Below are 27,819 nucleotides of genomic sequence, written 5' to 3'. Positions count from 1 at the left end.
CATTTGCCTTGTGTTGCACATCTGGCGGAAACTGGCCAGGAACATACCACTGATAGTCTGGCTGCACAGAACAATAAAACATCATTACAGCAATATGGACTTCACAGACACTTCAAACAAAAGAATAGTGACATGTTACAAACATAATTGTACTGTGAAGTTTTTTTATTAGTCATACAAGAGTAGTTTACAAAAAAAAAATCTTTTATTTAGATTTATATTTCCACTGATCAACTCTCTCAGCTTGCTTCCCTATTTATGACATGTGGTTTAGATGCTGCACTCATTAGAAATATTGGTGTAAACCTTTCTAGATCCCACAGAGCAAAACAAATCAGATTTTAAAAGAGCTTTATGTGGCTAAGGAATAAACTGCACCAGAAGATACTAGCAGGCATCACAATTTTAACTGGCTCCATCCTCTGTACTAAAGAAGCCCAGAGAAACCTGGTACACATCAACCTGACAGGTGAGGCTGTTCCAGTTTGAATATGTATAACACATGTAATATGTTTCAGCATGATAGGAGTAACCCATTTAATTAAGTTCTCTCCCCTCCTCCCTTCTGCACAGGTTAGCATTAGTGTTACAATTACATTAGCTGTTACCAAATAGCTTCTTGAAAATACTGTAGGACAGGAAAATTCCCCATCTTCCTTATAAGAGGAAGTATTGGGACGGTTATGTCTGCACAAACATGTTTTGTTCAGGGAAATCTTGGAAGAAAGAAATACTGCGTTACAGTTTATACCACACACAGTGGTAAATTAATAGCAAAGTACCACTAGAGAACACAATTTTGGGACCAGACACTTCAGCTGAAGCTGTATTAAACTGTCTATGTAGTTTGAGTGGTACATGCAGGCTTGTCAAATTCCAGGTAGTTACTTCTTCAAATTAGTTAAACTGGGAAAATAACTCTTGTTTTGCAGAAATTACTCTGACAAAATCCTGAGTAGTCCCAGGAAGACTCTTACAGATTTCAACTTGTGGGGAAGAAATTTCACTGACTTCTAAAGAAGTCTCACCTAAATTAAGATGGCAGGATGAAGAAAACAGATTTAACTTTTATGTATGCTGTCATTTGTAGTTACCTAGCAGTAACCACTATCAAACACTGTCAGAAAAAAAAAAAAAAAAGAAAAAGAAAAAAAGGAACTGTCCTATTTTCACTGAAATTATACCATCCACAGGAATTCTTAACTAATTCTATGCTTTTGGGCAAACAAAACAGGCTTTGATATAAAGGAAGACTCTGCTTTACTTTAAGCACAGGTAGTTTTTCCACTAACGGCTCAAAATATACTTATTTGCATTGCTTTTTTTGAGTTTCTGGTGAATTTTTTGTTCTCTGATCTACTCCTGTCTTTCACAGGTACTTACACTGCAAACTTGAATGAATTTCAGAGCCAAAAGGTGTATTTCATGTCAGACTAAACAAAATGCTTCTACTAACAATGTAAAAAGGAACAAAAAGGTGCAAGATGTAAAAAGAATGAAGAAGCAAAAGCACAGACTAAACACACAGGATTACATGTGTTAACTCAGGACACTCATTAAATTCTAACACCTTTCTTCATTGCTAACAAATTGCTCAGGGAGGTATCAAAAGCTCAGAGCAACAATGCTGCACTCACAGAGACAAAGAGTTTCAATGAAAACTCAGAAAGAAACTGGGATTTACAAAGCAACCAGTTAAACTGACCCCGGTGCTTGAATGGCAAAGTTGCAAACCCAGGGATCGCTCACAGAATTAGAAATCCAGATGATGAAAGTTCAGGGAGAAGAGCCAAAACAATTTGGGACAGTGTCCAAATCGCAGTGAAAAAACATTCTGCAGTACTTCCAACTCTGATAAATAGGCAGATAAGCACACTCCTGAAGCCTAGAAATTACTTCTTTGACCACAGCTTTTCCGCTGGATTTCTGCAGTCTGAAAGCCTTACATGCATCTTGCAAATTCACCTATAGCTTCTCAAATAATGAACACCTTTTGATCCGTGACAGTTTTAAAGCCAGAAACAGATATTATGTCTTTAAAATTACATTAACCATGTTTAAATGCATTCTCACTACATTTGAACAAGCACAACCCACTTAGATAACCCAAAGCACTTAAAAAAATATAATTCTTTGAAGCACTATTTTTCTTGAAATAGATAACTCCCCTTCACATGCCTTAGTGCAAAGCTGTTCTTCTTCACGCTGAGGAAGACAGGACCCTGTTCTGCGCCAGAAAAAAAAGGCAAATTTCCCATTGTGTTAGCCCCACTAAGACATAACTTCCCCTTCTGCTGAGGTTGGTTTTTTTTTTTTTTTCAGTGCACAGGCTTGCTTGGGAAAATTGCATTCCTAAAGCATTCACAGCCAGTGTCTCAGCCTCAGTAGAACCTTACTCCTCACATAATCCTGTTTCACAGCAGAGTACAAGAGGGAAGATACTGCTCAGTACAAGCACTGGCATCTGGGATTTCACCCTTACAGTTTAATTGCAGTGCTGTGTACCCTGCTGATAGCTTTCCTGCCTGCCCTAGAGCATGTACAGGGAAAGCGAGATTGTGCAGTCTGGCTACAGTGGTACTTCCTGATGGCAGGACAGTTACATTACCTATGAACACAAAAGCCATAGGTAAAGAAGAAGGAAAATAATGTTCCAAAGAGAGGGCCAGAGAAAGAAACACCCAGTGTTAAGATGTGGAAATAAGACACATTAGTCAACAAGCTTTCTTAGACCAAATAAAGGGCAGAGACCAGAATAGTGCTGACCGCAGCTACGTTCTCATTTTTGTCACTATCATTTATGTTGAAGGCCCAGAAATGGGTTCCAGAGAGCAGATCCATACCTATGAACCTGGGTGACTATATATAGATAGAAAAGGCTCTGAATCTGTGTCCTCAAAGTAAATGAATCTAAGAAACCAGCACGAGTCCAATCAAACAATCTTATTTTTTACACTAAGGAATGACCACCAGTATCATCGAAAACAAATGTATAATACGCCCCTTTTTCTTCTCAGTGCTATCATAGATAAATAGTATTTGCCAAAGTAAACTTAAAATATATAGGAATGTATATACTAAAAGTACAGCTCATCAACCATGTATTTAAATTGCTCAATTTTTCCTCTTTGTGCACAGATTTCTGTTGGTTACGCTTTGATGTGCACATGGCAGCACTCTGTGCAATTCAGTACCGAAGATGCTGGAACAGCAAGGAAGAAAAGAACAAGCCTATCAAGAGAAAATCAGCATTTTGGGGCAGAGAGCCAGGGAAGAGAGACTGCACAGAGATCAGGAGGGCTATTCCAGACTGAGGGCTAATTCTAAAACCAGTACAAAATCTTGATCTGGAACAGAGAGCAAACTGAGAAACAACAGATTTAGTCACTGGTGAGGATGGCACTGTGATAGCACCATGTTACTCTCCTGTGGTCATCCTACTGTGAGAAAACCAGTGCCCTTGTGAAATGGGAGACAGCGGAAACCTTACCGAGCGTTGTTGCTGCTCATGTGTCCTGCGAGATGCTGGATGTGCTCGAGGATCTTGGTAGTGAAGAACCAACCCACAACTCCCATAATTAACACATGGTGAGAGAAAGAGTGGAGGTGGGTAGCTGGGCCTCTCAGACTGCGCTGGGAGATCTTTTGTCTGTCAAAATATAAGAAAAGCAAGAAGAAATGCACTAGTAGTGGGAGATAACGACTGGCAGAACATTCACATACAGATTCATCAGTAAAAAGCAATGGGGAAGAAACCCTCCTCTCTCAGCACGGGTTGCAACGCTGCTCATTTAGCCCCTTCAGACTGTTCATGATCTAAAAGATGATTTAAGAAAGCTGACTTGTGCCATGCCAGAGTCTTTACACTTTTTATGTGAGAAAACACTGGTTTCAAGATATGGCAAGCACATTTCTGGGTGTTTTCTATATTTAAGAAACATTTTCATTACACACAGTAGCTTTCAGTAGTTTGAAACAGAACTACATAGACAGAGATTTGCATAACAATAAAAAATAGTTTTGGTAAAGGACCAAAGCCGATGGCCTCAAGATTTGGGTGTGCCTTTTCTTATGCCCTCTGTCTCCCAGCAGAGTCAACGGGAATTTGCTTAAGGACAGAGCAATGAAGGGTGAAAGATGAGTCACAACTAAATAATTTGACTTAAGAAAACAAACTAATAAATATTCTATATGGCTCCTCTCATGTTTCCCATCCTTCACAAGCTCTGCTTAATCAAATCCCAAGGCAGGAAAAGACAAACAAGATGATCTCTTGTGTAAACTCCCAGCGCCCCAACTACTCGCAGCGACTGCCTGTGGGTGTGCCTCTGCCTCAAAAATTTCCCATGGTAAAGGCAAGGCACTGCTCAGTGAAACTGCACAGGGGCAAAGGGAGCCATGGAGCAGCTCAGGCACTGCAAATTCACACCCTACCTGGTCTCTCTCTTCTGCCCATAGCCACAGATAAATTGTGGAACAAATTTAGGTCAGCAACTGCAGTTGAACACGCACAGAGGACAGTTCAATGCCTGGTGCTGAGCCTGCTTGCACAGGTGAGCCTCAGGTGCAATTCCAGCATCCTCCATCTCCACTAGAACATACCAGCGAGTCCCAGGACATGTCCCGTAGCTAATTTCCAGTTACACACAGAACTGCACTCTGGCAGGGTAAGAGAGGAGGAAGGAGGGAGGGTGCTTGTTCTCAAGATGTAAAGAGCTTGAACCCTCCAGCCTTTCCCGCCATGTCTAATGTCACTGACTTTGGTGGCTGACATACAGGAGGAGGTGCTGGGAGTGTAAGAAATTGAGATAATGCATCAATGCATCTGAGGGCCAGCATTGCGGCGACATCCAACAACAAGGTACAGGAAAATAAAAGCATATCTGCTGCTATAACTGCCTTTCTAGTAGTTCCATTATTTTCAGACAGGTCTTAATCTGTGGAGAAATGAAATATTCACCCTAATAAATCAACTTCTTGAAAGCGCATCCAAAGCTGTTCCTGTCAATGCAATGCAGGGACAGTCAAGTTGTACATACACATTACACAGCACTTGTACAGCCATTCACGAATGCTGTACACATGCACTGCAGTTGGCATTTCTTCTGGTCCAGAGCAGCCAGGCAGGAGTAGGAAAGGCCTTTTAGCCCCATTTGTAGTCCTTCCTCTTCACTGTCACTGCTGTGAAAGGTTTTCACAGCATCCATTGTCTAGCTGGGGTTGTACAAGAAATTTAGTCTTTTATAGTCTCTAGACAATGCAAAAACATATAGGAAGAAGGTGTCTTTGAGTATTTTGTCTCCTACAAAAAAAATTCTTTACCTTATTCAACTACGCAGGAGTGGGCTGGTGTGTGGGTGAAATATACATGAATGTTACCACATACAAGACTAACGGATTTGTCCTGGGTATTTCTATATGCCTGGGATGCCCTAAGGGGCAACCATTGCACTGCTATGTTTACACTTGCATGAAATGTTTCCAAATACCCATGAAGCACTGATTAGTCTGGGCCCCACCACAGCAGCGCCCAGCATCAGCCAGGATGCCCAACCTGCTCTGCACGCCAGCTGAAGCTGACAGGAAAGAGGGGCACTTGACAGCACTTTGCCTCTGATACTATTGCAAGACTCTACTAGTATTGATGCATGGGCTGGTTGAGAATAAGCCAATACTGAAGTTTCTGTTTCACAACAGTGTTGGGGAGGACAATAAACCAACACAGAACATTTTGGTAATTAGCCATTCTTTTAAAACATTGCACAATTTTGTCAAGACTGGAAACCTCAAAATTTCATCATTTTTAAATAGGATTGAGAAAGCTCAGAGTTTTACATGCCATGATTTTGCTTTGGCTTCTTGAACGTCTGTGAACAGAATACAGACACTACTGTGAAGAGATAAAAAGGATGTTGCAACAAAAAAATTATTACAAAGGCTGCTCAGCTAATTTAGATGGAGACTACTTTTTTTTTTTTTTCCCCTCAATGATATTAACATTAATCCTTAATTCCACTGCAGAGGTCAGAATTCATTACAGAAGCTTTCTATTTCAAGAGCTAGTTTGATGTTACAAGTCTTATATCAAGTGCCAGTGAAACAATCAACAGTCCTCTGAAATTGTTTTTGGTTCCCCCTCTCCATTTTAAGATACATTTGAAGAGTTTTTGCAACAAACACTCCCTTCATCTACTTAATTTGGAAGTTGTCTCTAATCATTTCTCATCTTCTTACTGCATTACTTCGGAATGATTTCATCCCAGGTGGTGACCTCATATAAAATCCAATGGCAATTAATGGAAGCCAGAAAGCCTAGGGTTGCGTGGAAAGTGAAAAAATAAAAATAAAATACACATGTGCTGGCAATGGTAACTTTCTTTTGACTCATACCTGAGAGTTTAGTTTATTCAGTTGAGACTGTAATCTCTCGTTAATTTTCTGCAATGCTTCTTTCTCCTCATTAAGTCTTTCTCTGTCAGATCTCTCCTTTCTGAAGTCTTCTTCGTATATTTGTACCTGCAATCATTATGATTGAGTATGTGAATTTCAGCAGAGCCACAAATGAAATTTTCATCCACTTTGTTGTTTGGTTGTTTTTTAAACACTGGCCAAGCAGCGGGGTGCATTCCAAGAGGATGCCTCCTCTTTACAACCCTGCAAACAAAAGGCTTCCCTTGTCTTTTTTACAAACAATACAAAGCAACAAGCAATGGCTATTCTCCAGTGGCACCCATCAGTCAAAACAGTCCACAGCTTCAGTATTTGTAGACCCCAGGCTGACCGGTGGATATCAGTTTTAAATACTATAAATAAGATAGCAAATACTAAAGACATCAGTCTTAAGTGATAAACAGTTGTAGGACAAACATTTCACTAACATTTTTTTCCAGTTTTCAATTATAAGCCCTTTTAGCTCTCCCCTGAATCTCAGATGCAAAAGCAGTTAGCATTCTGGTGGAGATGGCAGGTGCTGGCACTTTTGATAAATAATGACAAAAGCACATTGTGGTGGGAAACACCAACAGAATTTTCAGGAGTCCTCTCATGTCCTCTCGGTTGGTCACTAAAGCCTGCTGACAGCCTATTTCCAAAGAACTTCCTTGCTGAGGCTCATACCCTGCCTGTCGTACAGATCCAGTTTTCTTTTTGCTGGCAGCAGCACTATGACTTCACAGGAGGACTAAAGAAATGTTAATACCTCAGGGGAAGAAAAAAAGCCAACATAAGGCTCTATAAACTATTTTCACAACTTGCCTGTTGCAGCTTATTTTTTGCAAGATTTTTTTCAGACCTGACGGTTCCCGACTAGATGTAACCCCCACTCCCAAATAACACTGTGTAAAACAAACAAAGGCTTTCTGTGGGGCCACATGGGGACTCAACTCCAGAGCCTGTGCCTGGAAGAGGCATCCGTGCCCCCGACCTTCTGAAGCAGAGGCAAAGCTGTCATTTGCAGAAATCCAGGTCTCTTGTATCCCTGCCCATCTACACGCTTCTCTCTTCAGCATTTCCTTATTTCTTCTCTCCTGATTCCCTCTCTGCTGTCCCACCTCCCTCCCGCTCCCCAGATGTACGATCTGCTGAAGCTGCAAAGGAACCAACTTTGCCAGTTTTCCCGTATATTCTGTTGCCCTGAGAAAGACAGGGACACCTCCCAAGGAGTTAATGCCTTCATCTCTTCTGTAGTGACCAGAGATGGCCTGATGACAGCCAAGCTCTGGTGAGACTCAGTCACGTCACTGTTTGTCCCAAGAGTCCCTCTTCCATACAGTTAGAGCCTTCTGCTCCATTTCGTGCAGAAGGAAGTCTGGAGTCACTGTACTGATTTATACAACTAGAAAAAGACATTCATAAAATGGTTCCCCCATGAGAATTTTGAAAAAAAAAATTGGTTTACTCTATTTTATTGTGTAGAATGAAATAAGTCATTACTGTACAATCAAGTGCAGGATTTTATTCTCCAGCATGTGGCAAGCATTACATTAGAGAGCAAAATCTGGCTCTGCTGTCAAACGTGACAGAAACAAGTATTTTATTCCCATTGAATAAAATTCCCATTCTGATCACATCCATTTGCGTGTCAATAACGTTAATCCTAACACTGTCCAGAATGACAGACCTAAAAGGTAAAATTATCTGAGAAGTATCATGTTTTGAACAGACCCTGTCATAGGAAAAGAAAAAGAGTGCACAAAGCACTTGAATTGCTCAGAACAAAGATTAAGAAAAACAAATACACTTCTCTATCGTGACTGTTACGCAGGTTATGGATGCAAATGTTTTGCCTCACACTTTGAACAATTACAATGCCAACACTCTGCTTTTCCAAGACTAGGATTCTCAGATAATTCACTAAAATTTCAACTTCCAAAAAAAAAGGAGCAGAAGACACAAGCAACAGCTTAATCAGTAACTCATGAAATTGAGCATTTCCTCTGGATGAAATCCATCCCCTAGCAGAGAGCTGGCAGGACTTCTCCAAGAGTCACAAGAGCCATTCTGCTGCTTCAAGCCCTACACAAGTCCTCTGAAAGGACTCAGTTTCCCTTCGTGGACATTGCTGTGATGACAGCATCTTAGGAAACACTATCTGAGTGGTCTACAGGTAAACTGGTTCTTCCTTTCAAAAGCTCTATATTATAGCAAGTCTACAGGGCACAGTTCTTGGGAGACAGGGTAAAATCGTTCTGTACGTTCTCACCTGCTGCCTGAGAACTTCAAGCTGGGTTCTCATGTCCTCTAGGCTGTTCCTGTCACCCTTCTCTGAAGCAGTCCCAAGAACAGGCGAGTGCTCCTTTTTCAACACATCCCGAAGGGCCTGCAATGTCAAACAGCAGAATTGTTTATGAGAGATTCACTACATCAAAACCAAAAAATCCTTTTAGATTATTAGAATGTTTTCTCTCTACATAAACAGATTAGAGCGAGTCACAGACTTGTGGAGCAAGTTGCAGTTGCTTCAATTAGACACACTGGATATAAACCCCATGAATAACATATATGCATGACTAGGTCCAAATTTTCAAAGTGCCCCCCACCACATCCATGAATTTGAGATAATGCAGTTCAGAGGACCGTGCTTTTACTTATAACTATAAATAACATTTATATACAGAAAACTCAGCTGAAAAATCTAATTCATAAACACCATGTCCCAGTGCAAGTCAGAATTTGGGCAAAGACAGGTGTCTAAACTCAGCTAAGGCCAAAGCTAGGCAAACTGAAAATCCAAGAACATAAAAGCAATATTCAAAGATGGCCTAAAAATGTGACTATAGGAAAGTCTGGCTGAAACATTTTTGCATTAGGATCAAGATTTCTTCAACTGGAACCGAGGCAAACCCTCTGGCTGAGAGAAAGTTATGCAGTCTCTATGGCTTATCACTAGAGGGAGTTCGGAATACACACACTACACTGATAAAGCTCTTACTCTATTTTCCAGTTGCATTCTGCCACAGTTCTTTGGAGGTTTTATTTACTTTTAACAGTATTACACAGCTCTCCCTCAGACTGGAATAATTTTTAAATCACTCTTACCCCTCTTGGTCTATAACCACACACTACACATTTATTTTTTTCGCTCTAGCACAAATATTCACTGTTCAGTACTTTTCAATGTCTCACACATAAGATATGGACTTTGTTAACTTCATCCATTTTAGAAAGTTCAATTCCTGCTCATGATCCCCAGCTCCCCCTTGCTGGCCACACTCCATTCATGCCATAAGGGAAGGAGGGAAGACAACCTGGTGTGGGAAGAGGCAGAGGGGGAAGGAGCCAAGCAGGAGAATCAGTAGCTAAAGTAACACAAGGACTAGCACTAATAATCAAAAGGCAAAAAAAATCCAACAAAAAATATAGCACAGAAGAGAAAAGGGAGGTTTTTTATCTGATAAGCTACTGTCCTGAAGAACTGGGCAGAAGATAAATTGGTAAAATACTGGGAAAGTTCATGTACCACATCAGTACTTAAATAAGGTTGAACATAAATGTGGGAGGCTGAAAATACAGATAGCTTACACGTTAATGCTCAATTTTGTCCCTTTGAGCCACTGCTAATCCCTTTTAGGATATGACATTGCAGTGCTCTACACAAACAGTAAAATAAATAATGAAAACAAGTTTTACATTGGCGCTTAGATTGGGTATGGATCTCCAGCAGCAGCAAGAGTCAGTGAAGTCTGACAATATCATGGTATGTATGATACATTCCCGGGCTCATTGCAACCCAGATCCTTTCACAGGTGTGTGGTTTGTTAGGCTTACTGCTGAGGACAGAGAGGAATGAAATGTGCTTCTCTTCTTCCCCTTGCCTACGCAGGATACATGTCAATCTTGCTGACAGCCACATGATCACAACCTCTGGAGGTCCAAGCCCCTGTTCAGAGCCGGGCCAGGGAGGTCAGGATGCTCAGGGCCGGTCAACTGAGTATTGAGCACTTCCAAGGAGGATGATTTCATGGCTGCTCCTAATATTTGACCTCCCTCAAAACAAAGTGCTTCAGATGCTTTAGTTCAAAAGTAACTGTCTGTCTTGTTTCCTTCGCAACATACCATTTTCCCCATTCATCTGCAGCACCCACTTTTTACATGTCTCTGTCTTCTGTTAAGACTCCTTCACTAGGATGCATGTATCTTACTGATCATGGCCATCCTGACATTACCAAATGGTAATGCGCCTCTACAACTAAATATGCATATTTATAAGCTGTTGACAATTTTCCTAACTCTTGAACAATGTCACTATATTGACTATATTTCTTGGAGCTATAATCATACAGTGATACAGACGTACTAGGTATTTGGGCAGTTCTATTTGTTACTCAGGGTTTTTTTTGGACAAGGTCTACATCTCAGGATTATGGAGAAAATAATAGAAAAATACAGAAAATTAGATCTTCAAAAGGGTAACAGTAGAAAAAAATAAGGCAAGGAATTTTTTAAATCACATTTGGAAGCAATACTGTGAAACCTCATTTTATCACTTCAAATAAGGAAGTGCAGCATGAATAAATCTGAATTGTTTTAGGGTCAAACTAAACCCAGATCAAAATCTTTGAGGGAAGATTTTAAGAGACATTCTGAGAAGTGATAAGTACGGGGAAAAAAGTAAAATTTTGTAATGCTGCTATTAGATCAATAGCAAATTATTGACAATTATATCATTATCGAGATTTGGGTTCTCAAGTATAAAATGGAGACTAAACACTACTGAAGCTAATACCCAAAGATGTAACTGCAATATTGTTCTTTCAAAATTCCCATCACTCTGAACTGACAAAAGGTAGGGCTGTTTTAGAGTCATTTATGGAAGAAGATATTATTGTTCTACCAATTTTAAAAAACAACTGTGAATAAAATGATCATGAGACACTTCAAATTAAAAGTAAACAAGCTGTTTTAAATATGTGACTAATATTTGAAATTTAAAATTAGCAAATCTGAGAAATGACAAAGAACTTCTAGGCACCTTCTATAATTAGTCCTGTATACAATTTTTGCAGATCATTTGGCTATTCCTGTTCCATTAAAAGTCAAAGTACAAAAAAATACAAACAAACAAACAAACAAACCACTTCTCAACTCACCAGAAAATCATATCTCTATAAAGCTGAAAAAAATTGTATAGGAAAGGCTTGAGGGACAGCTAGATGAATAATTTCACAAAGAAAAATTAAAATGCCTTTAGGGACTGGAGAGAGTATTTGATTCCAAAAAAAGCTACCAGTTTTGATAGGTTTTTGATGAATGTGCAGACTAAGAGAGACAGTCAGACTGAGCTATATGTTACAAAAGAAATTAAACTATAAAATATGTAACAATAAAACATTTTTTTTCACTATAAGTAACAGAAGGAAAGTCTTACACAGGAAAGCAAGACTAAAGACAGTATTTCCAACAAGGAGGACAACGTGGCAGTGGCAGGATGGCTAACAGAAGGGAAGAATGAGACAATGAGAAAAAACTCACAAGCTCACCAAGTTAAACTGAGCTTAACTTAATGCGGTGTTAATAACATTCATTAAGAAGTACTGAGAACTGAAATCTGAAATTGCAAGACAAGTAGCATAGAGCTTTTCTGAATTTTTCAACATCAAAAATGGAACTGTATGACTGAAAAATAACTAATTTGGTTTCCAAAGCTATGAAAAGGATAAGGAACCTCTTAATCTAACCCAACGAGTGCGCCAGGCTTGCCTTACAGACATGAGAAACAGGATGAAGTTAAACTCTTTATCTTGATATCTTTCATAAAAACCAGATTTTCTTAACAGGAGAAATATAATAGTGCTTATTAGTCTATGTTTAAATAACAGTTGAGATGGTGCTGCTGCACAGTTAAGAAATAAGTCAGAAATTTGGCTTGTACTTGAGCAATATAGTGAACAAGGAAACAGCCACAGGAAAGCCAACAAACTTGGGATATGGAGTTGCAAACTATTACGGCACTGCAACATCACTTTCATGCTGCTGACATCAAAGCAGGATCAGATCAGACTCTATACTTTGGGTACTCTGGAGGACAGGATCAAAGTTGGATGAAGCCAAAAGCAAAAAGATTAATGTACTTAAAGAGCTTCATGTACAAGTAGAAACAAGTAGACATTACTTCTTCCATAAACTAAGCAGTTTAAAATGACTGAGCTAAAAAAACACGAATACTAGCAGGCACAGTTTTATCTTAAAAGACCAAAAGAGCTGGGTCAGCTTAGCTAAACTGTCCTCTAGTGAAAACACAATTACTCTCTGTAGCTACAGGTAAAGAGCAAGCACCCTTGAGAGCAATTGTATTTTCACTAGAGGACAGTTCTGCTTCATGCAAGGAGTGAAGCAGATCTGTTCAACACTACTATCAGAAGAACAAACAAATATCATCTGGCCAGAATAAATTCAGCCCAATTGAAACAGATGAAAGCATCTAATGAAAGAAGGGCTACAGTTCCAGAACAGCCTTCCAACAGAAGCACAAAGCACTGTAGAAGGAGCTTAAGTATTTTTAAGAAAAAAGTTGTTTGATTTCAGAGAATTTCTAAGAACTTCAGGTCACTGAACCTGCAATAGAAGGGACTAGACTTAAAAGGGCATAGAGGGTCCCTTCCAGTCTTCTGTGCATTCATGACGTGAGATTTGAAGGATGCAAATACACAGAAAACCAGTAAAGTATTACTCATGGGAAAGTGTGTTACATGAAATTGATATTTCATTTTAAAGTATGGTCTATTTATCCATCTAAGTTCCAACCACACTGTAAGATAAGACAGCAAAATAAAACATTGAAATAAGTTGTTTTACAAACAAGACCTTCAATGAAAGTTACACTAAGACTTTGACCAATCCTGTCAATGCATTTCAAAAAGAGCTAGAGACCATACATTTTGTCAGATTTTTTTAATATGGCAACATTACTTTTTTGCCTTGACTTTTGCACATCATGGCCCATTAGTTTGTGTATCACTTAAAGTTACACAGCAATGGTTACTGCAGCGCATTTCCTCAGGAAGCATTTGTGGTTCACCATGAAACACAAAATTGTTAGAAAACACCCACTGCTTTATGTGATCTGCCGATTAAACAAAGTTACATTTATTACTTTACCTCAGTTAAAAAAAAAATCCCATTTAGCTATTTTATGACAATTTCCTCAATGAGACATATACACACATGCATACTTACATAAAAAGACAGGAGCATGTCTTGTGAAGAGAAGCCATTATTCTCAAATCCAGAATATGTGTAAAACAACAGTTTTTAAACTGAATTTTTTTTTTTTAATCACAGTGTTTCACTGGATGCATACAAAAGAACTTTGCACCATTTCCCTTTTGTTCTAAGGAGGAAGAATGTACAAAGAGCTTAGATATGACACATAGAGAGGTTTCACAGGAGAAGGCAAAGATTCTCTTAACTTCCCTCTTTACTATGCAACCCTAGCTCCCTAATGGTGATCATGATTTTGCTACCAGGTTGTTCACCCAGGACTGAAAAGACAGGCATCTGGTAGTGTCACTGCTTGACAAGAGATACCCTAGAATTAAAGGAAGAGGTCCTGGGTCAGTGGCTCACTCTTGTTCATACCTTATTGAGACGACTTATTTCACACTCATAGTGTTCTTTCTTTCTGATCATTGATGCGTTCTTCTGCTTCAGGAGCCTGTTCTCTTCCTTCATTTCACGGAGAGCTTCACTAAGGACCTTTGTTTCTTTCTGAGATGCAAAAATACAAAGAGATGCTGCTGAAATGCAGATGAAACCATTTTTCAAGAACAATTTTCAGAATATCTGCTGTCTGGCAGATGTGCTACATTTTTGTTGTCCCAAACACAGCTGAGAAGGGAAGCAACAGGAAGGCGGATGGTTAGTAAAACCCAGATATGATAAAGTCTGTTGAAATTGTTTTGACCACTTACCATATGATGAGACAGACAACATACCAGACTAAATCCCTGCTCTCTACAGTCTGCAATCACACAAAGGCATGAGAAAGCTGGCAGGCCAAGCAGATCAGTACCATACTGATGATCATTCCCAAAGCTGCATTACTCTCATGCATTCATTGTGTAAGGCCAGGGCTAAACACTGGTGGAGTTCCAGCCATTCCCAGTGTTATACAATCTTAAAGACAAAACCAGATCTCAGTATCACATAGTTGCAGGACTTTTTCCACTACACAAGACTGAGGCAGGTCTCAGCCTGCTCAAGATTCACCAAGCTACGAACCAAGGCTTAAAAATCCACTTTCTTTGGCCCCATCACAGTCGTTGTTGACTTGAGCTTGACCCTTCCTAGTGGGTGTGCCTACACTGCTGCCGCCCCAGCAAGCTACCAGGAAGAGGTCCCTACTTGCAATAGGATTTACACACTAGTCTTTCAGGATGGTATTATGGGAATCATAATATTAATAATAAAGTTTTATTCTTTTCTCCTATTGGTTTCAGCATGGCTATTTTCAATTTACAATAAGGAAGCTAAGATCCAAATCAGACTCTGAAGCAAGTGGCATGGTGTAAGGTTCCCTCCCTTCTCCCCCAGGGTAATGCATTCCTCACTAGCCCACTTTTGTCAGACTGTCTTAGACCAAAGCTATTCAGACATAGGAAACAGAATGGCCCATTCTACAAAAAAGAAAGTTTTTCATATATTCTTCTGCAGCTACTAGGCTTTTACTGTTCAGGCCCATGCGAAGTGCATCCCTGTGTGCTAACTGAGCCACTGAAAAACACCCTTGAGAAATTGTTGCTTACACACGAGGTAGCTTTATTTTCCTTTTTTCTAGGTTAGGTGGAACATTTCATTTTCTCCAAAATCTCAGCAAGATTAGCAGGGTATCTCTGCATTACGTATAGGAACTCACCCAGGGAGCTGACTCAAGCTGGCACATGCATGTATGTTTTCAGATACTAAAGACAAAACACTAAAAGCAATATAGGCTTTTACCGATGTTCTTCTCTTCACCTTTGCCATCCTCTTTTCCTAACTCCCAGCACACATTCTCTTGCTTGGAGGCTGACACCTTGGGGATCATGGCCATTTATAACATTTCCTGTTTGTTCTAGTTTTGAACCATCTGAATTCTTACATCTTATTGCTTCTTATTTGACACTCAATCGTAGGTGTTACAGCACCTAGACCTCCCAGTGACTAGGTTGGTCTTTGCTGACTGTCTACAGGTACATACTCATGCCCAGAGAGAACAAAAAAAAATAAAATCTCCAAAACAGTCAGTTTTCCTCTGTGGGCCATGGAGGACGTGGGGGCAGATAAAGTTCACATTATCATTCTGTGAGAATCATACCTCCAGGTGAATTTAAAAAAAATGAAATAGCTCTGTAAAACAGAATGTTAGTTGCTGCAGGAAAAAAAAAGCACCATAAAGCCCTAAACATCCAATCTGGGTAGATCTGTCAGCTTGGGCCTCTTCTGCATCTGCTGAACTTTAAAGCAACCAGCCTGCTCACATGCATTCAAGCTGAACATATCTTTAGGCATTTTTCTGAATCATCCCCTGGAACTGCTTTTTCTTCATCCCACCCCGTGGGGAGCATAAGTGTAACTTGAGTTGGCACAGCTGCTGACATGGGTGTTACAATCCATGTTGCTCATTCAAAATTCTCTATTTTTAGTGGCTACACTTGGAAAGGTGTAGATCTCCTGCATCCCTGCACAACATCCAAAAAGTAAAGAAATTCTGAGTAAATAGGAGCACTTACTGGCTGAGTATATAATTTGTAAAGAAATTGCTGATCTAAGGCTGAATTTCCATGCAGGTTAACCTGTCCCCATAAGCAATTTTCTGATTATACTGTTATTTTGTTCATTATTCATGCATGCAGGGAAAAAAAAAAAAAAAAAAAAAAAAAAAGGAGAGAATGTGCTGCTCATCCTTACCTTTTCAAAAAGGTAGCTACGGCTATTTTTCATAGCCATCGTATATTAAACGGCAGGCAGTAAAAACCTCAGTAATACAAACAGGAAGATGGATTGTCTCGCATTGACTCTACTTAGAGCAAGCATAGGCACTGATTCAGCAAGTACGTAATGACATGGTTTGCTTTAAAACATGTAAACAGTCCTACTGGTTGAAAATCAAGCACATGTTTAGCGAGGACCTTATCTGAGAAGCAAGTAAGCTCTGCTCCTGAAGATAAAAGTTAAGGGCTTTGCATTTCTTTTCCTGCAGTAGCTAATGTACATCTTACCTGAGCCTACAAGGGATGCAATTGCCGCTTGTTTTCAGGCTTGTTTCATGTTATCAAGAGAACAGAGAAGCCCAGCCTCAGCTGTCAGAGCACCATCCAGAAACTCTTAAGAGATTATGAAGTGCGTGATACCATGACAGAATGAGAAAAGGAAGCATATTCTGTAGTACTTGTAAAATAGGGCACATTTTGTGTATGAATTGGTCATATATATGCCAGTCACTCAGGTTGAGGGTTTTACTGTGGTAGGAATTCAGTTTAGGGATCTAACTTTAGATGCAAATGCCCACACAAGAGCCAGTGCCTCAGGAGCCCCGACAGAGGAGCCCAGCCACTCTCAGGATGAGGTGAACACCGCTCAAGAGCTGCTGGTCTGCCCAGGCGCTTTCAGCACTGATAACTTTACCAACTACAAGGCTAAAACCTACAGGGAGCTGAGATAGCCAGCCCATGTGTAAAAGCTTATATTGTCAATACCAAAATGTGGGTGTCTGAATTCATTCCTTCAAGTATTTATGGCCAAACATTTTGTGTGACATCTGCAATGATGTTCCTATTCGCTTTGAAATCACTCTAGCATTTTTGTTCACAAATAAATTCATCCCAAACTGAACAGTGAGGAAGGAAATCTCTGCAGTACTCATACCAATCTGCTCTTTACTCCCACACACCCACACACTAATACTGTGCTCTCTGCCAATTTCTACTGAAATTACTGTCTCTCTACACATAGTTCTCTGCTCAGAGGATCAGCCACTGCCTTGTGTTCAATATTGAAAAGCACCCAACACCACAATCTCATCTCGTGGCTGTGTAACAACCCATGCCGTGACACTTGAGAAGAGAAAGAGGAAAGGCAAGATAGCATTCAGCATTGAGCACAAACAGGGTAACAACATGCACCCTCCTACCATTTCCTGTGACGGCCTCTCTCTGCCCAGGACTTGCAACCTCTCATTTTCTGGATGCTCTCGATGTCTCTCCTCCTCCAGCTCACCAACTCTCCTCTCTGACACATCCAGTTTTGCTTTCATTTCTGCCAACTGAAAAATAAGTAATAGACTGTGGTGGGCTCTTTGGGGATCCTGAAAGGCAAAGCAGCCCAAAGGTGCCTTCAAATCCCTTCAGCTCTCAACAGATTAGTGTAAAAGAGTGGATCTGGTCGGATGTGAAGTTCCCAGGCACTGTGAGCTAAAGACAAAGTAAACATGATGCTTTTTTTTTTTTTTTTTTTTTGTCTCCTCAAGATACTTACTGTAGCTATGGCTGGCTGGACTTCAAGCACAGATTTAACTGCAGGTGGCATTCATATTCCAATAGAAGTAGACAACATTGTTACCTGTTTTTCATAAAGCTGTTTCATACTTCTAAATTGATGATCCCATTGCTTGTTCACCTCCAGAAGCTGTAATTTATGGGGAAGCCACAATAAATAAACCTTATTTCAACATTGTCAAAAAATAAAAAATAGACTGGCACTCTAATCCTCTAGCTATGTGTATTCACAAACTCCTCATTATCTGGCCAGTTCATACCACAAAAAGCAAGGTTTTTGCAAGGTTTGGCAAGCTCTACAGACCACTGCCAGTGCTTTGGTATTTCAGTTAAAGTGCATGACAGTTCAGGAAGTCACATTCAGGAAACAAGCAAATACACAATAAGCTACAAGTGCACTTGCTTGTACTTGCAACACAAGCGCAAATCCCAAGCTGCAACTCCTAAATGGCCAAGGACTCTCTTATTGGTTTGCTTTAAGTTACATAAACACATTTCCAATTACAAGGTCTCTGACTTCAAAGAAGTGTATTGAGGACTTTTATTAACTGCAACTACTATTGGGTGCAAACTCTACTTGCCCTTCTCAGTACCACTAAACTGAGCAAGTGTATGCACACAAGATGGGGAAGATCGGCTAACACCATGTATGCAAGTGGTAAGAGCGAAGGCAGCACACATGCATTTTTACTGGAGAAAGCCAAATAAGTCCCTCCAAGCATTTTGTTTTGTAGGATACAGGGTCACTCTTCAGGATGGTCAGCTAAAGAACAGCTTCCAGTTTGCTGCTACCTGTGACCAAGCCACCACTGCCTACTACTCATAGTGGTTCTTTGGCCTTTACAATAGCAATCATTAAGCAAGTTTGCCGCTTGTACCATATAAATCACTGCTCTTCCAGATTCATAGCCATGTTACAATAAGTCATCATTTGTTTTTAGGAATAGTTCCCCAAATATAACTCTGCCTAGCTTGGTAGAGAGAAGTAGGACCACAGGAACTAGTTTAAACATAATTTTAAGTGCTCGCATACTTCGGGCTGTGAAGAAATAGAAAACAGAAAGTCTACACATAGACATTTTCTCACAAGAGCATGGGAGAAGATTTCCACAGGGAAAACATAGGCCTTTCTGGACTGGTGGGCGAAACCAATTGCAGTATAACCACAGTGTCCATAACAGTGATAACACATTCAGTGATTTCCTGCCCTGGACATATTACTGATATCGTAGTGTCTGCCTTAAAGGTTACAACTGTAAAGGTTAAGGGTAACCTTAAGATTACCTCTCGTCTCTGTCTTTGCAGCGAGAGGATCTGTTGTTCCAGAGAACTAGCTGACGCAGTCTTCTTTTTGGTCAGTAGTATGTGCCTTGACTGGAGAAAAGAAATCTTCAAAAACAAATATGTTCAGCATCCTCTCTTCAAGTCAAGATTATCAGATAAAAATCCCATCCACCCTGCCACATGCACGAAAAGAAACTGAAATAGCAACATTTTCTTACATTGCACTTGTACTTCAGTACCTTTACAGCTGCTGATAGCAGATTCTCAAGTGTACATCTGCTTTAACCCTGCTTAGTCTGTGTTTTAATTGAAGCATTATGCTAATGGACACTGAAATAAACAAAATTATGTCTATTTGTAGCATGTGAGACATAGAACACAAAATAGGATTTTAATTATCTTGCAGATGGTAATACAAACAAGTGGTACAAGCCACAAAACTTGAGCATAAGTAGAAGTGGGTGTAAGTAATTCCCTTCATTTACAAGAACTAGAATAATTAGCAGTATTGCCTTGGTAAGTGTTTGCAGGCCCAAGGCAATAAACTTTAGCACAATGGGTTCGAAACAAGCAATTCAGAAAACAAATAGATCATTTGGAGAAATTAGGAAATGAGTCTGCAATTGCTTCATTTTTTAACTGTGGAGTTCTGTCCATGAAGGACAACAGCAGCTAAACCCTCATTTTAATAATGACAGTCTCATATATCATAATTTCCAAGAAGTTTCTATGGATTCTCATGAAAACAAACACTTGATCTATTTTTATATATACATACATGTACGTATATGTGTGTAGATTATATATAACAGAACTGTACTGGAAAAAAGACACTTGCTCATAAAAAAAACATACGACATTCAGATATGTGGTCATGGACTTTTTTTTCCCCCTATTCTGAATTTTCCACCAATATACGAGAAACTGTAGAACAAAAGTGTGAGCACTTCTGCGGTCTTAAATCTCCTGAAATAAATCTATTTTCTTCAGCTAGAGAATTTAATGCCAAACACCAATGAAGAAGATCAAAGAAGAGTTTTGTGGTGTCTTTCACATGCAAAAATCCTGACCACTTGTCTACCCCATGGCCAGCACTGCTGAGCTTAACGTGAAACAATTGACTTCCAGGAGAGAAAACACTTAATCCCTCTTCCTATAGAAGTTCATCAACATGTTTAACTTAAAGTATATGAAGTGATTGCCTGGCAGTCAACGGAGTTATTAATGTGTTGAATTCTCTTCAGAATCTGGGCCTTAGACACACATTTAAGTGTATGAAGAATCCTGTTAAAGTCAAATAGGACAACCCACAAATCTAACAGCTATATTTACACTCTGCACCCACTGGCCCGAATGCTGCTCACAGAAGTTGTTGGGTCACTAAAATTAATGTTGGGTCATTAAAATCAAATGACTTTTTAAAGGGTCATTTTTTTTTTTTTAAAAAGTAATATTAAAAAAATACTTTTAGGGGAAAAAGAACCCACTAAGGAAGCTCTTCTTTCTAAGACTGCTTCATCCAAAAATATTTCTAACATTTCATCCTACTTTTAAACAACGTAAATCATTCAGACAAACCTACGTGCCCATTAATTGTCAATCTACAAAATGACACGCACGATACCTGCACCAGCTCAAGCTGTTCCTGTTAATCAGAGAGCACTTCACAGGACAGCCAAAACAGTCACTTACTTCTAGCGGGTCTGCCGGAGCTTCCATGTCACTCACATCTGCCCACACGCATCCAAGACAACCTTGAGCATTTGTTTCACTACGAGTCTTTGGAAGAAGAGCAATGAAACAGATGTTTTACACTGGCTAAAGGAATGGGAGAATTGCATTAAGACCCAGAAGATCCACAAGCACTGCCTGTTGCAGCAGCTAAGGCTCATAAATAGGTGGCAGAATTTTGATTTTAACATTTCCCTCCTTCCTGGCCGGGGATTCCCAGAAGGGTTGAAGCACACTGCCTATGACTAATACGCTGGGCAAGGCAGTACCCTGCTCAGTGTGCGTGTGAATCGTAATCAACTGGCCAGTTCACCCTGAGAGAGGAAGTTGCATGTATAAGGGAAAGAAGGGTATGTTTTTTCAGTAAATAAGAGGACAGCATTTCCTATGCCCACTTCCAGTTGTAAAAATGGACTTACGTAAGTATGATAAGTATAAAGTGACAGTAAGACAGTGTGAACTATCATGACAGAAAAAATAGTGAGTCATGCTTAGAAAGGAGTAACAGTGAAGTCTGCTAACAGCTATGGGGAAGAGCACACCCATACAAACCCCAAGATGTTCAGGGGAAAACCATCATTGAAAAATTGATTTACTTTCCTGAAGAAAAGCCGCACAAAGGTGAAGAACGACAGGTGTTGTTATTCTTCTCCAAAGGACCTAGTACTAGCAGTTCTAGTACTTACCTTTTCTAAGCATGGATCTAGCTTCAAGCTACTCAGGTCTTCACTTGAGTACTTAAGGTACCCAACACTCCAAACCCATGTCCTAGTTTCCCATTTGGAAAAAGACATTAACATTACCAAGTCAAACTCACAGGAAAGATTAGCAAATAAAAGGCTTCCACAGACTTCACATACAAATTCAGAATGAAATAGAAAAGCACAAAGTAGTGTCATCTTCAGTCTTGAAACTGTGAATAATGAGGGATTTGAGAAGGAAAAGTGAGAGGGGAAAAAAAATCATTTTCCTTATTGTGGAAAGATCCTGGGTCTGAGGCTTTTCCAGCAGGGGCAGAGGTTGCTTATTTGCTTTCCAAGGAATGGAACGAAAACTAGCCTGTGAAATCTGTCATAAAATAACATAACCCCGTGAAAGATCTTTCAAATACAAAAAAAAGAATTTAAGCAAAAGTAAAGTAATCCTGTGAAATACTGGAATTTAATAGCCACATTCCAGATCTCTGGTTCATAATGTGTGACTAAGCAACTCTTGTTTTGCAAGACACAAAACTCCATTTGAAAGAAAGCTACTATTTGATAATATTTGCATATGAATATGTCCTCCCTACCCTGATGTTCTTTTTATTTTTTCCTGGTTTATGGAACATCTGGAAAATTTGTGTGGTATAAAGAAAGAAATTAAAAAGCAAATGGTATTTTAGTAAAGACATTTTAGATTCTACATAGGAGTTATCCTACCCATCAAAAATAAAATTATTTAATCTGTACCTATACCAAAACTAGTCTTTGAGCTAATATCCCTTCCAGGTACAGCATTGGTTTAAAGAAGGAAGAACTACTGGCTAAATAACACAACAGCAATTTCCACAACTGCATTTCTTGACATTTCAGTAGTGATTAATATATTGTAAGTAATACAAGCCAGTAACTGTCAGGTAATGAAACAAAGTCAACCTCTACCACCTAAGCAAGGTTGAGTGAAACAGAAATGCCATCCTCTGAGAAACAGACGTGAGAAGGCCAACTTCTAAAATGAATAAACATACCATGCTACTGAGAGAATCTAGTGATAGCTAAGCTGTAAAATCCCCATAGTGAAAAAGGAAGAGGAAGCACCAAGTATTTTAAAAATGAGACCGAGTATTATATTATTGAAAGTTTATGTCAAATCAAAGCGTACACCTAATGACTTCTAAGCCCTTTGCAAAGGTAGGCAATAACCCTATTATACACACAGGGCAACAGACCAACTGAATGCTAAAGGTCATCCAGATGTTAGTGTCAGATCAGAGAATGATGATGTGTCCTTTCACCCACAGTCTGCCACAGCCACAATTGCAGCATCTATTATCAGGGTGTCACTGCATAATTTTGTGTTCCAACTGCACTGAAGTTAGAGAAAATAGGAGGCAAAAGCCAGCTGCTGAAGGAGAGGGTAATGTCATCAGACACAAATGACATGAACAGCAATTATCTACTGCCTTCTGATAATGTCTCACTATCTTGCACTTACCTGCTATTGAATCAAATATACAGTTTTAAGTTGCTTGGAAAATTCTAGTTGAAGACCAGAATGTAAACGCAGTCACAAACATAAAAGACCATTTACAGATCTAAGTAAACTTTCAAAAAGCTACTAAACTTTCCAGCCTGCAAAACATAGCCAGACAAGTTAAAGATTTTGCAGGAAAACTTTTCCTAGTGCTACACAGTCACAGGAAGCTCAGGAAGCTTCACAGGAAGCAAAAAATGACAGCCGAAGAGAGTGCCTGCAAAGTGTGAACAGGTCTGCACAAAACACCATGAAAGTAAATTCTTGAGTAGTAACCAGAGTCGGCAGTGTTGTCCAAAGGCAAGGCAGCATATGCTGGCTAGGTGCTGTATTGTTTGGTAAACGTTTACAGAAAAGCAGAGAAGATACCTGAGGAGAAACCAAGCGCGCTTGTCCTGGACCATGGGCACAATGTCAGTTGTGCAGTGTGCTGCGAGGACGTCTACCAACACTATTGAAGGTGAGTCTCCCCAGGAGCTGCCTGAGCTATCAGCCACGGACAGAAACAGCACCTCAGACGTGGGCAGGACCCTGACTATGTACACGCTGGACACTGCCATGTAAATTAGCACCATCTCTAACACTGCTGTAAAGGGCTTGCAGGGAAAATCTGGTCATTCTCTTGTCACAGACAACTAAAAATCAGATTTCACTGTGGTGAAATCATACCTACTTTAGCCGCTAACATGCAAAATTAAGACTTTCTAAATGTGATGTAACAGCAATGACAAACTGGTCAGCAAGTTTTATAAATCCCAATCTAATGGTTGCATGAAACTTAATTTTCCTGATTATTTCATCTCTTCCTCTTTAAATGAACAACTCAGTCTGTGTCATGGCATTTACTGTTTACACTAAAAAAAAAAAAAAAAACCCCAAAAGCACAAAACATGACAAAACAGCCTGCAGGGAATAGTCTCCAGGTGGAGAAATACAGACTTGGCAACCTCTTACAGTATAACTGCCTCAAACTTCTCCATTAACGCATGTAAAACGACATCACAGTGTGCAGTGGACAAAGTTGTGTTACTTTTTATAGCCTCCCTGAAATATCCAGACATACAGGCCTTTATCTAGCTGGGGTCCATCACAAATTTTAGAGCAAACACATAAGTAACTTGTATTCTCCTTTCATTTGTTTCTCACCCCCTACTTCTACTTCCATTCTCTCTCCAGAAAGTTACTCCCTTCACACGCTCCCTCTATCCATCCCAAATGAGGAAACAAAACATCATTACTCCTGTTGCTGGGCTTTCTGCGTGCAAAGGCCATTTAGTCATCTTTGGGAAGGTTGCAATGGGAGAAAAATCAAAGCCTTGGAACTGTAGCCTATACTGAATCCTCACACAAGCATCAGCACCACAAAAAAAATAAAAGTTCCCATTTTCAGAGAGTATTGGATCTCAATTCTGGGAAAGGCTTCTGTTACAGTATTACAAAATAGGCATCCACAAATTAAGATAACGAAAGCCATTTGTCACTTTTGAAAATTTTGGCTGTTCAGTAACTGCAGTGAAACCAAAAAAACACTGGAATGCTTGATTCAAGTAAAAGTGAATCTTGCTTGATGATGAAAAAACAGTAAAACAATCAACATGCTGAGAACTAGTTCATTCCGCAGAATTACATTTTCTGTCTCTCAAATATTTGCCTTTTAAACCACAACAATATTATATATTTTTATGGAAAAAAAAATCCTGGTGAAAATAGGAATTTGTTTACAGACATTTCCAGATAGCAGTCTCAAAAGCAATTTAAGCTCAGAAGGAAATGTCATTTTGCAGTGTGCAATTTATACCCTTCACTCCAGAAAAAAAAGTTACAGAATAAAAATTACTTGCTAGCTTTGCCAAATACTTTCCTGACAGAGTGACCAACACGGTATGGAAGGGTACAGTTTTGTTTCATTATTAAATTTCTCCTAATTCATACATATAGAATACTCCCCCCATTTTAAGTCTAAATCAGCATTTCATTTTACAAAGTGTCACTTTTCTGGTTTTGTGTGGTTTTTTAACATTTTATAACCTTCATAACTGAAACTACACTAGGTTTGTTAAAAATGTTCCCTCCTTTTCCAAAACACACAATCTGATAGATGTAGTCCTAGAATCTTATATTGAGGTTGTTGGAGCTTATCATAACTGTAAAGCTGTCACTCACTTGAAGTCCAAATCAATTACCAGCCAAGTGAAAAGCTGTTTGACTTAAAAGTGTAAGTAAAAAATAGCCACTATAGTTGTAGTGCAGAAGTATCATAAACCTTCCCCTCTTAAGCTACGAAAACCACACACACACATCTTGCATGGGTAAACAAGTGTTATGAAAACGTACAAAGTATAAAAGCACTACAGATGAAATACCACCACAGTATTGTGTGAGGCACTGAAGCACCCCATGGAAAAGGTCAAGGTGAGCACATCCTTTATTCTTCCTCCCCACACTGCCAAAATCCTTTCCTACATGTCCTTCTGTTGGAAGCTGGCTAATATGGGAAACACCTGGTCCCCACAGACCATTTGTGGCTTGCTGTTCTGCCCTGTAACTTCACAGCTCAATGCTACTCAATTCTGCACTCCTGCTTCATTGTGCTTATTCCTCCCACGGGGCTGGGAATCCCCATTCCTCCTTGTGGCTTCTCTCTCAGTTTCTAATCCCACTGGTCTGACCCTGGGGTGTCTCCTTAGGCTCAGCTCAGCTTCATGCCCCAAGGTCACAAGTCATTTTGGAGATGACGGTTTACATGTGAAAGGAGCTATGTGTAATTTCGTATTTCACGGAAGAGAGTCATCTCTCCTTTACCTCCTCATCCATTTCTTGCATCATGCCTCGTGGTGCTGCCTTCAGAGGTTTCCTTTCCCCCAGAGGTGGAGTCACAGAGGCAGGTGTGTTATCCATTGCAGGGGGATGGCATTCATGGCTTAATCACTCCTTTCCTCCACACATCTCACTCCTCCCTTTCCCAGTTTGCAAAAAACGGAAATTTCCTTTCATCCTACTGCACAATAAAGAGCAGCTTGCTGTTTCAGGGGAAGGGAGGGAAACTGAGAGGGAAACCTGCAACAAGTTTCTGTCATGCTTGTTAACCACTGCTTCACTGCAAGCAAAGACAACCATCTCAGCAGGTGGCTTTCAATTTTCTGTTTGTAATACCACAGAAGTAGTGCAGGTTTGAATCATAATTCTTCTTCTTCTTTCTTCCTATTTATCTAAATGCCTTTCCGACGCTCCCAAAACTCTGCTCATCCTCAGTTAAATCAGAACTACCAAAAGCAATAACCTACAGAAATCTCTGTGCTCTTCAGGTATGCAGTGTTGTGGATCTGTGTTATCAAAAAGGCACAGCTAGCTACAGAGGGTGGCACTTAGGCTAACCAGCAGCTCTAGCTGACCTTTCAAAGAATTATACAATGTGTCTTCTCACTCAGTCTTTCTTGTAACAGAGAGTAGTTGTATTGGGGAAAAAAGCTTGTAGAAAGTTCATTGCATTTCAGAAACCAAAAAGTTTCATGCATAATCAAATCACACAGGAAACACCCCATGAATGTTCTTCCCTGGCAGATGAACATTGCAAAAGCAGACTGCGTTTACCTTAAGAGAACACAAAATTCTCTGAGGGTTCGGACTCTCCCGGGTAACTGGTTCAGGGTCCTTGCACGACTGGGAAGCGTTACTCTTCTCTATCAGATTCCTTATTTCAACATCAAGCTCTTTACTTTCACACCTGATTAGAAAGAAATAGCAATGTTTTACTTTGTAAACAAATTTGAAGCATAGAGAAGGTAAATTTGTCAGCTGCCTTCTTAATGTGACAATGCAGACAGCAGAGCTAGTACCACACTGAGCTCCTACTACCTTCCTTCCTGGTGCACAGAGAGCACTAGAGCTGTGTCACACAAGCAACCTCTTAAGTGCTTTGTGATAGAAATTAATTTAAAACACGAAAACAAGCAGTCTTCAGGAATTTTACTACCTCGCATCTAGAAAATCAAGTAAATCCTCTTGAGGAATATATGGACACTGCCCCATGCTCTCATCCCCAGCCACCTCCAATTTCAAGAATTTTAAATTCAACTTTAACAAAAAGGGTATAAAAAATGGATAAATTGGTTTAAACTCCAAAACTAGGTGGTCAGTTCACAAACTTTTTTGATGGTACACTTTGTTTTCTGTAACTCTTCATAACAGATACCTGATATGCATTTTCAATTTTTTTTCCTGAAAGCTCCTTTTAAAAACATTCTTATCTTCTAAAAATTGGTCTGTTGTGAACACTAAAACGATATTTGTTTGGTGGGAGAATTCTTTTACTTTTAGCCTCTCTGCTAAGGACACTCAGGACTTAAGTGCACTTAAGGGCTTGCTCCAAATTTGCAGAACTAACTAGAAATTAGGGCTGATTCTCTCTTGATATGCCGTTAAGAGTAGAATGTGACTTTCAGAGAACGGATCAAGGCATAATTAAAACAAATGCCAAAAAAACCTAGACTCAACCCAAGTTTTCAAGAAACGCTCATCTCTTCTGCAAGCTCAGACCTCCATTTCCTAATCAGCTTAAACCAACTCTAAATATAAGTAATGCATGACCAGAAAGCAA

The 27,819-nt window shown here is 39.7% G+C and overlaps 1 protein-coding gene across 1 annotated transcript; it reads right to left on the bottom strand.

Annotated features, from left to right (window-relative positions):
* Positions 1-27,296, bottom strand: TNIP3 (TNFAIP3 interacting protein 3; the record flags this gene model as incomplete). The annotated part of the gene is given in 12 exon segments (XM_010083315.1): positions 1-61; positions 3,635-3,649; positions 4,866-4,937; positions 6,391-6,516; positions 8,702-8,818; positions 14,077-14,205; positions 17,609-17,740; positions 18,037-18,102; positions 19,257-19,346; positions 20,949-21,035; positions 26,814-26,946; positions 27,196-27,296. Coding segments are annotated over 12 exon segments (1,129 nt in total), but the record flags the coding sequence as incomplete, so codon positions are not given.
* Positions 27,297-27,819: the final 523 nt, after the last annotated feature.

The sequence above is a fragment of the Pterocles gutturalis genome, unplaced genomic scaffold (genome assembly GCF_000699245.1).
Source record: "Pterocles gutturalis isolate BGI_N339 unplaced genomic scaffold, ASM69924v1 scaffold32650, whole genome shotgun sequence".
In the NCBI taxonomy this organism is placed as follows: Eukaryota; Metazoa; Chordata; class Aves; order Pterocliformes; family Pteroclidae; genus Pterocles; species Pterocles gutturalis.
This window is presented reverse-complemented; position numbering and strand designations above follow the sequence as displayed.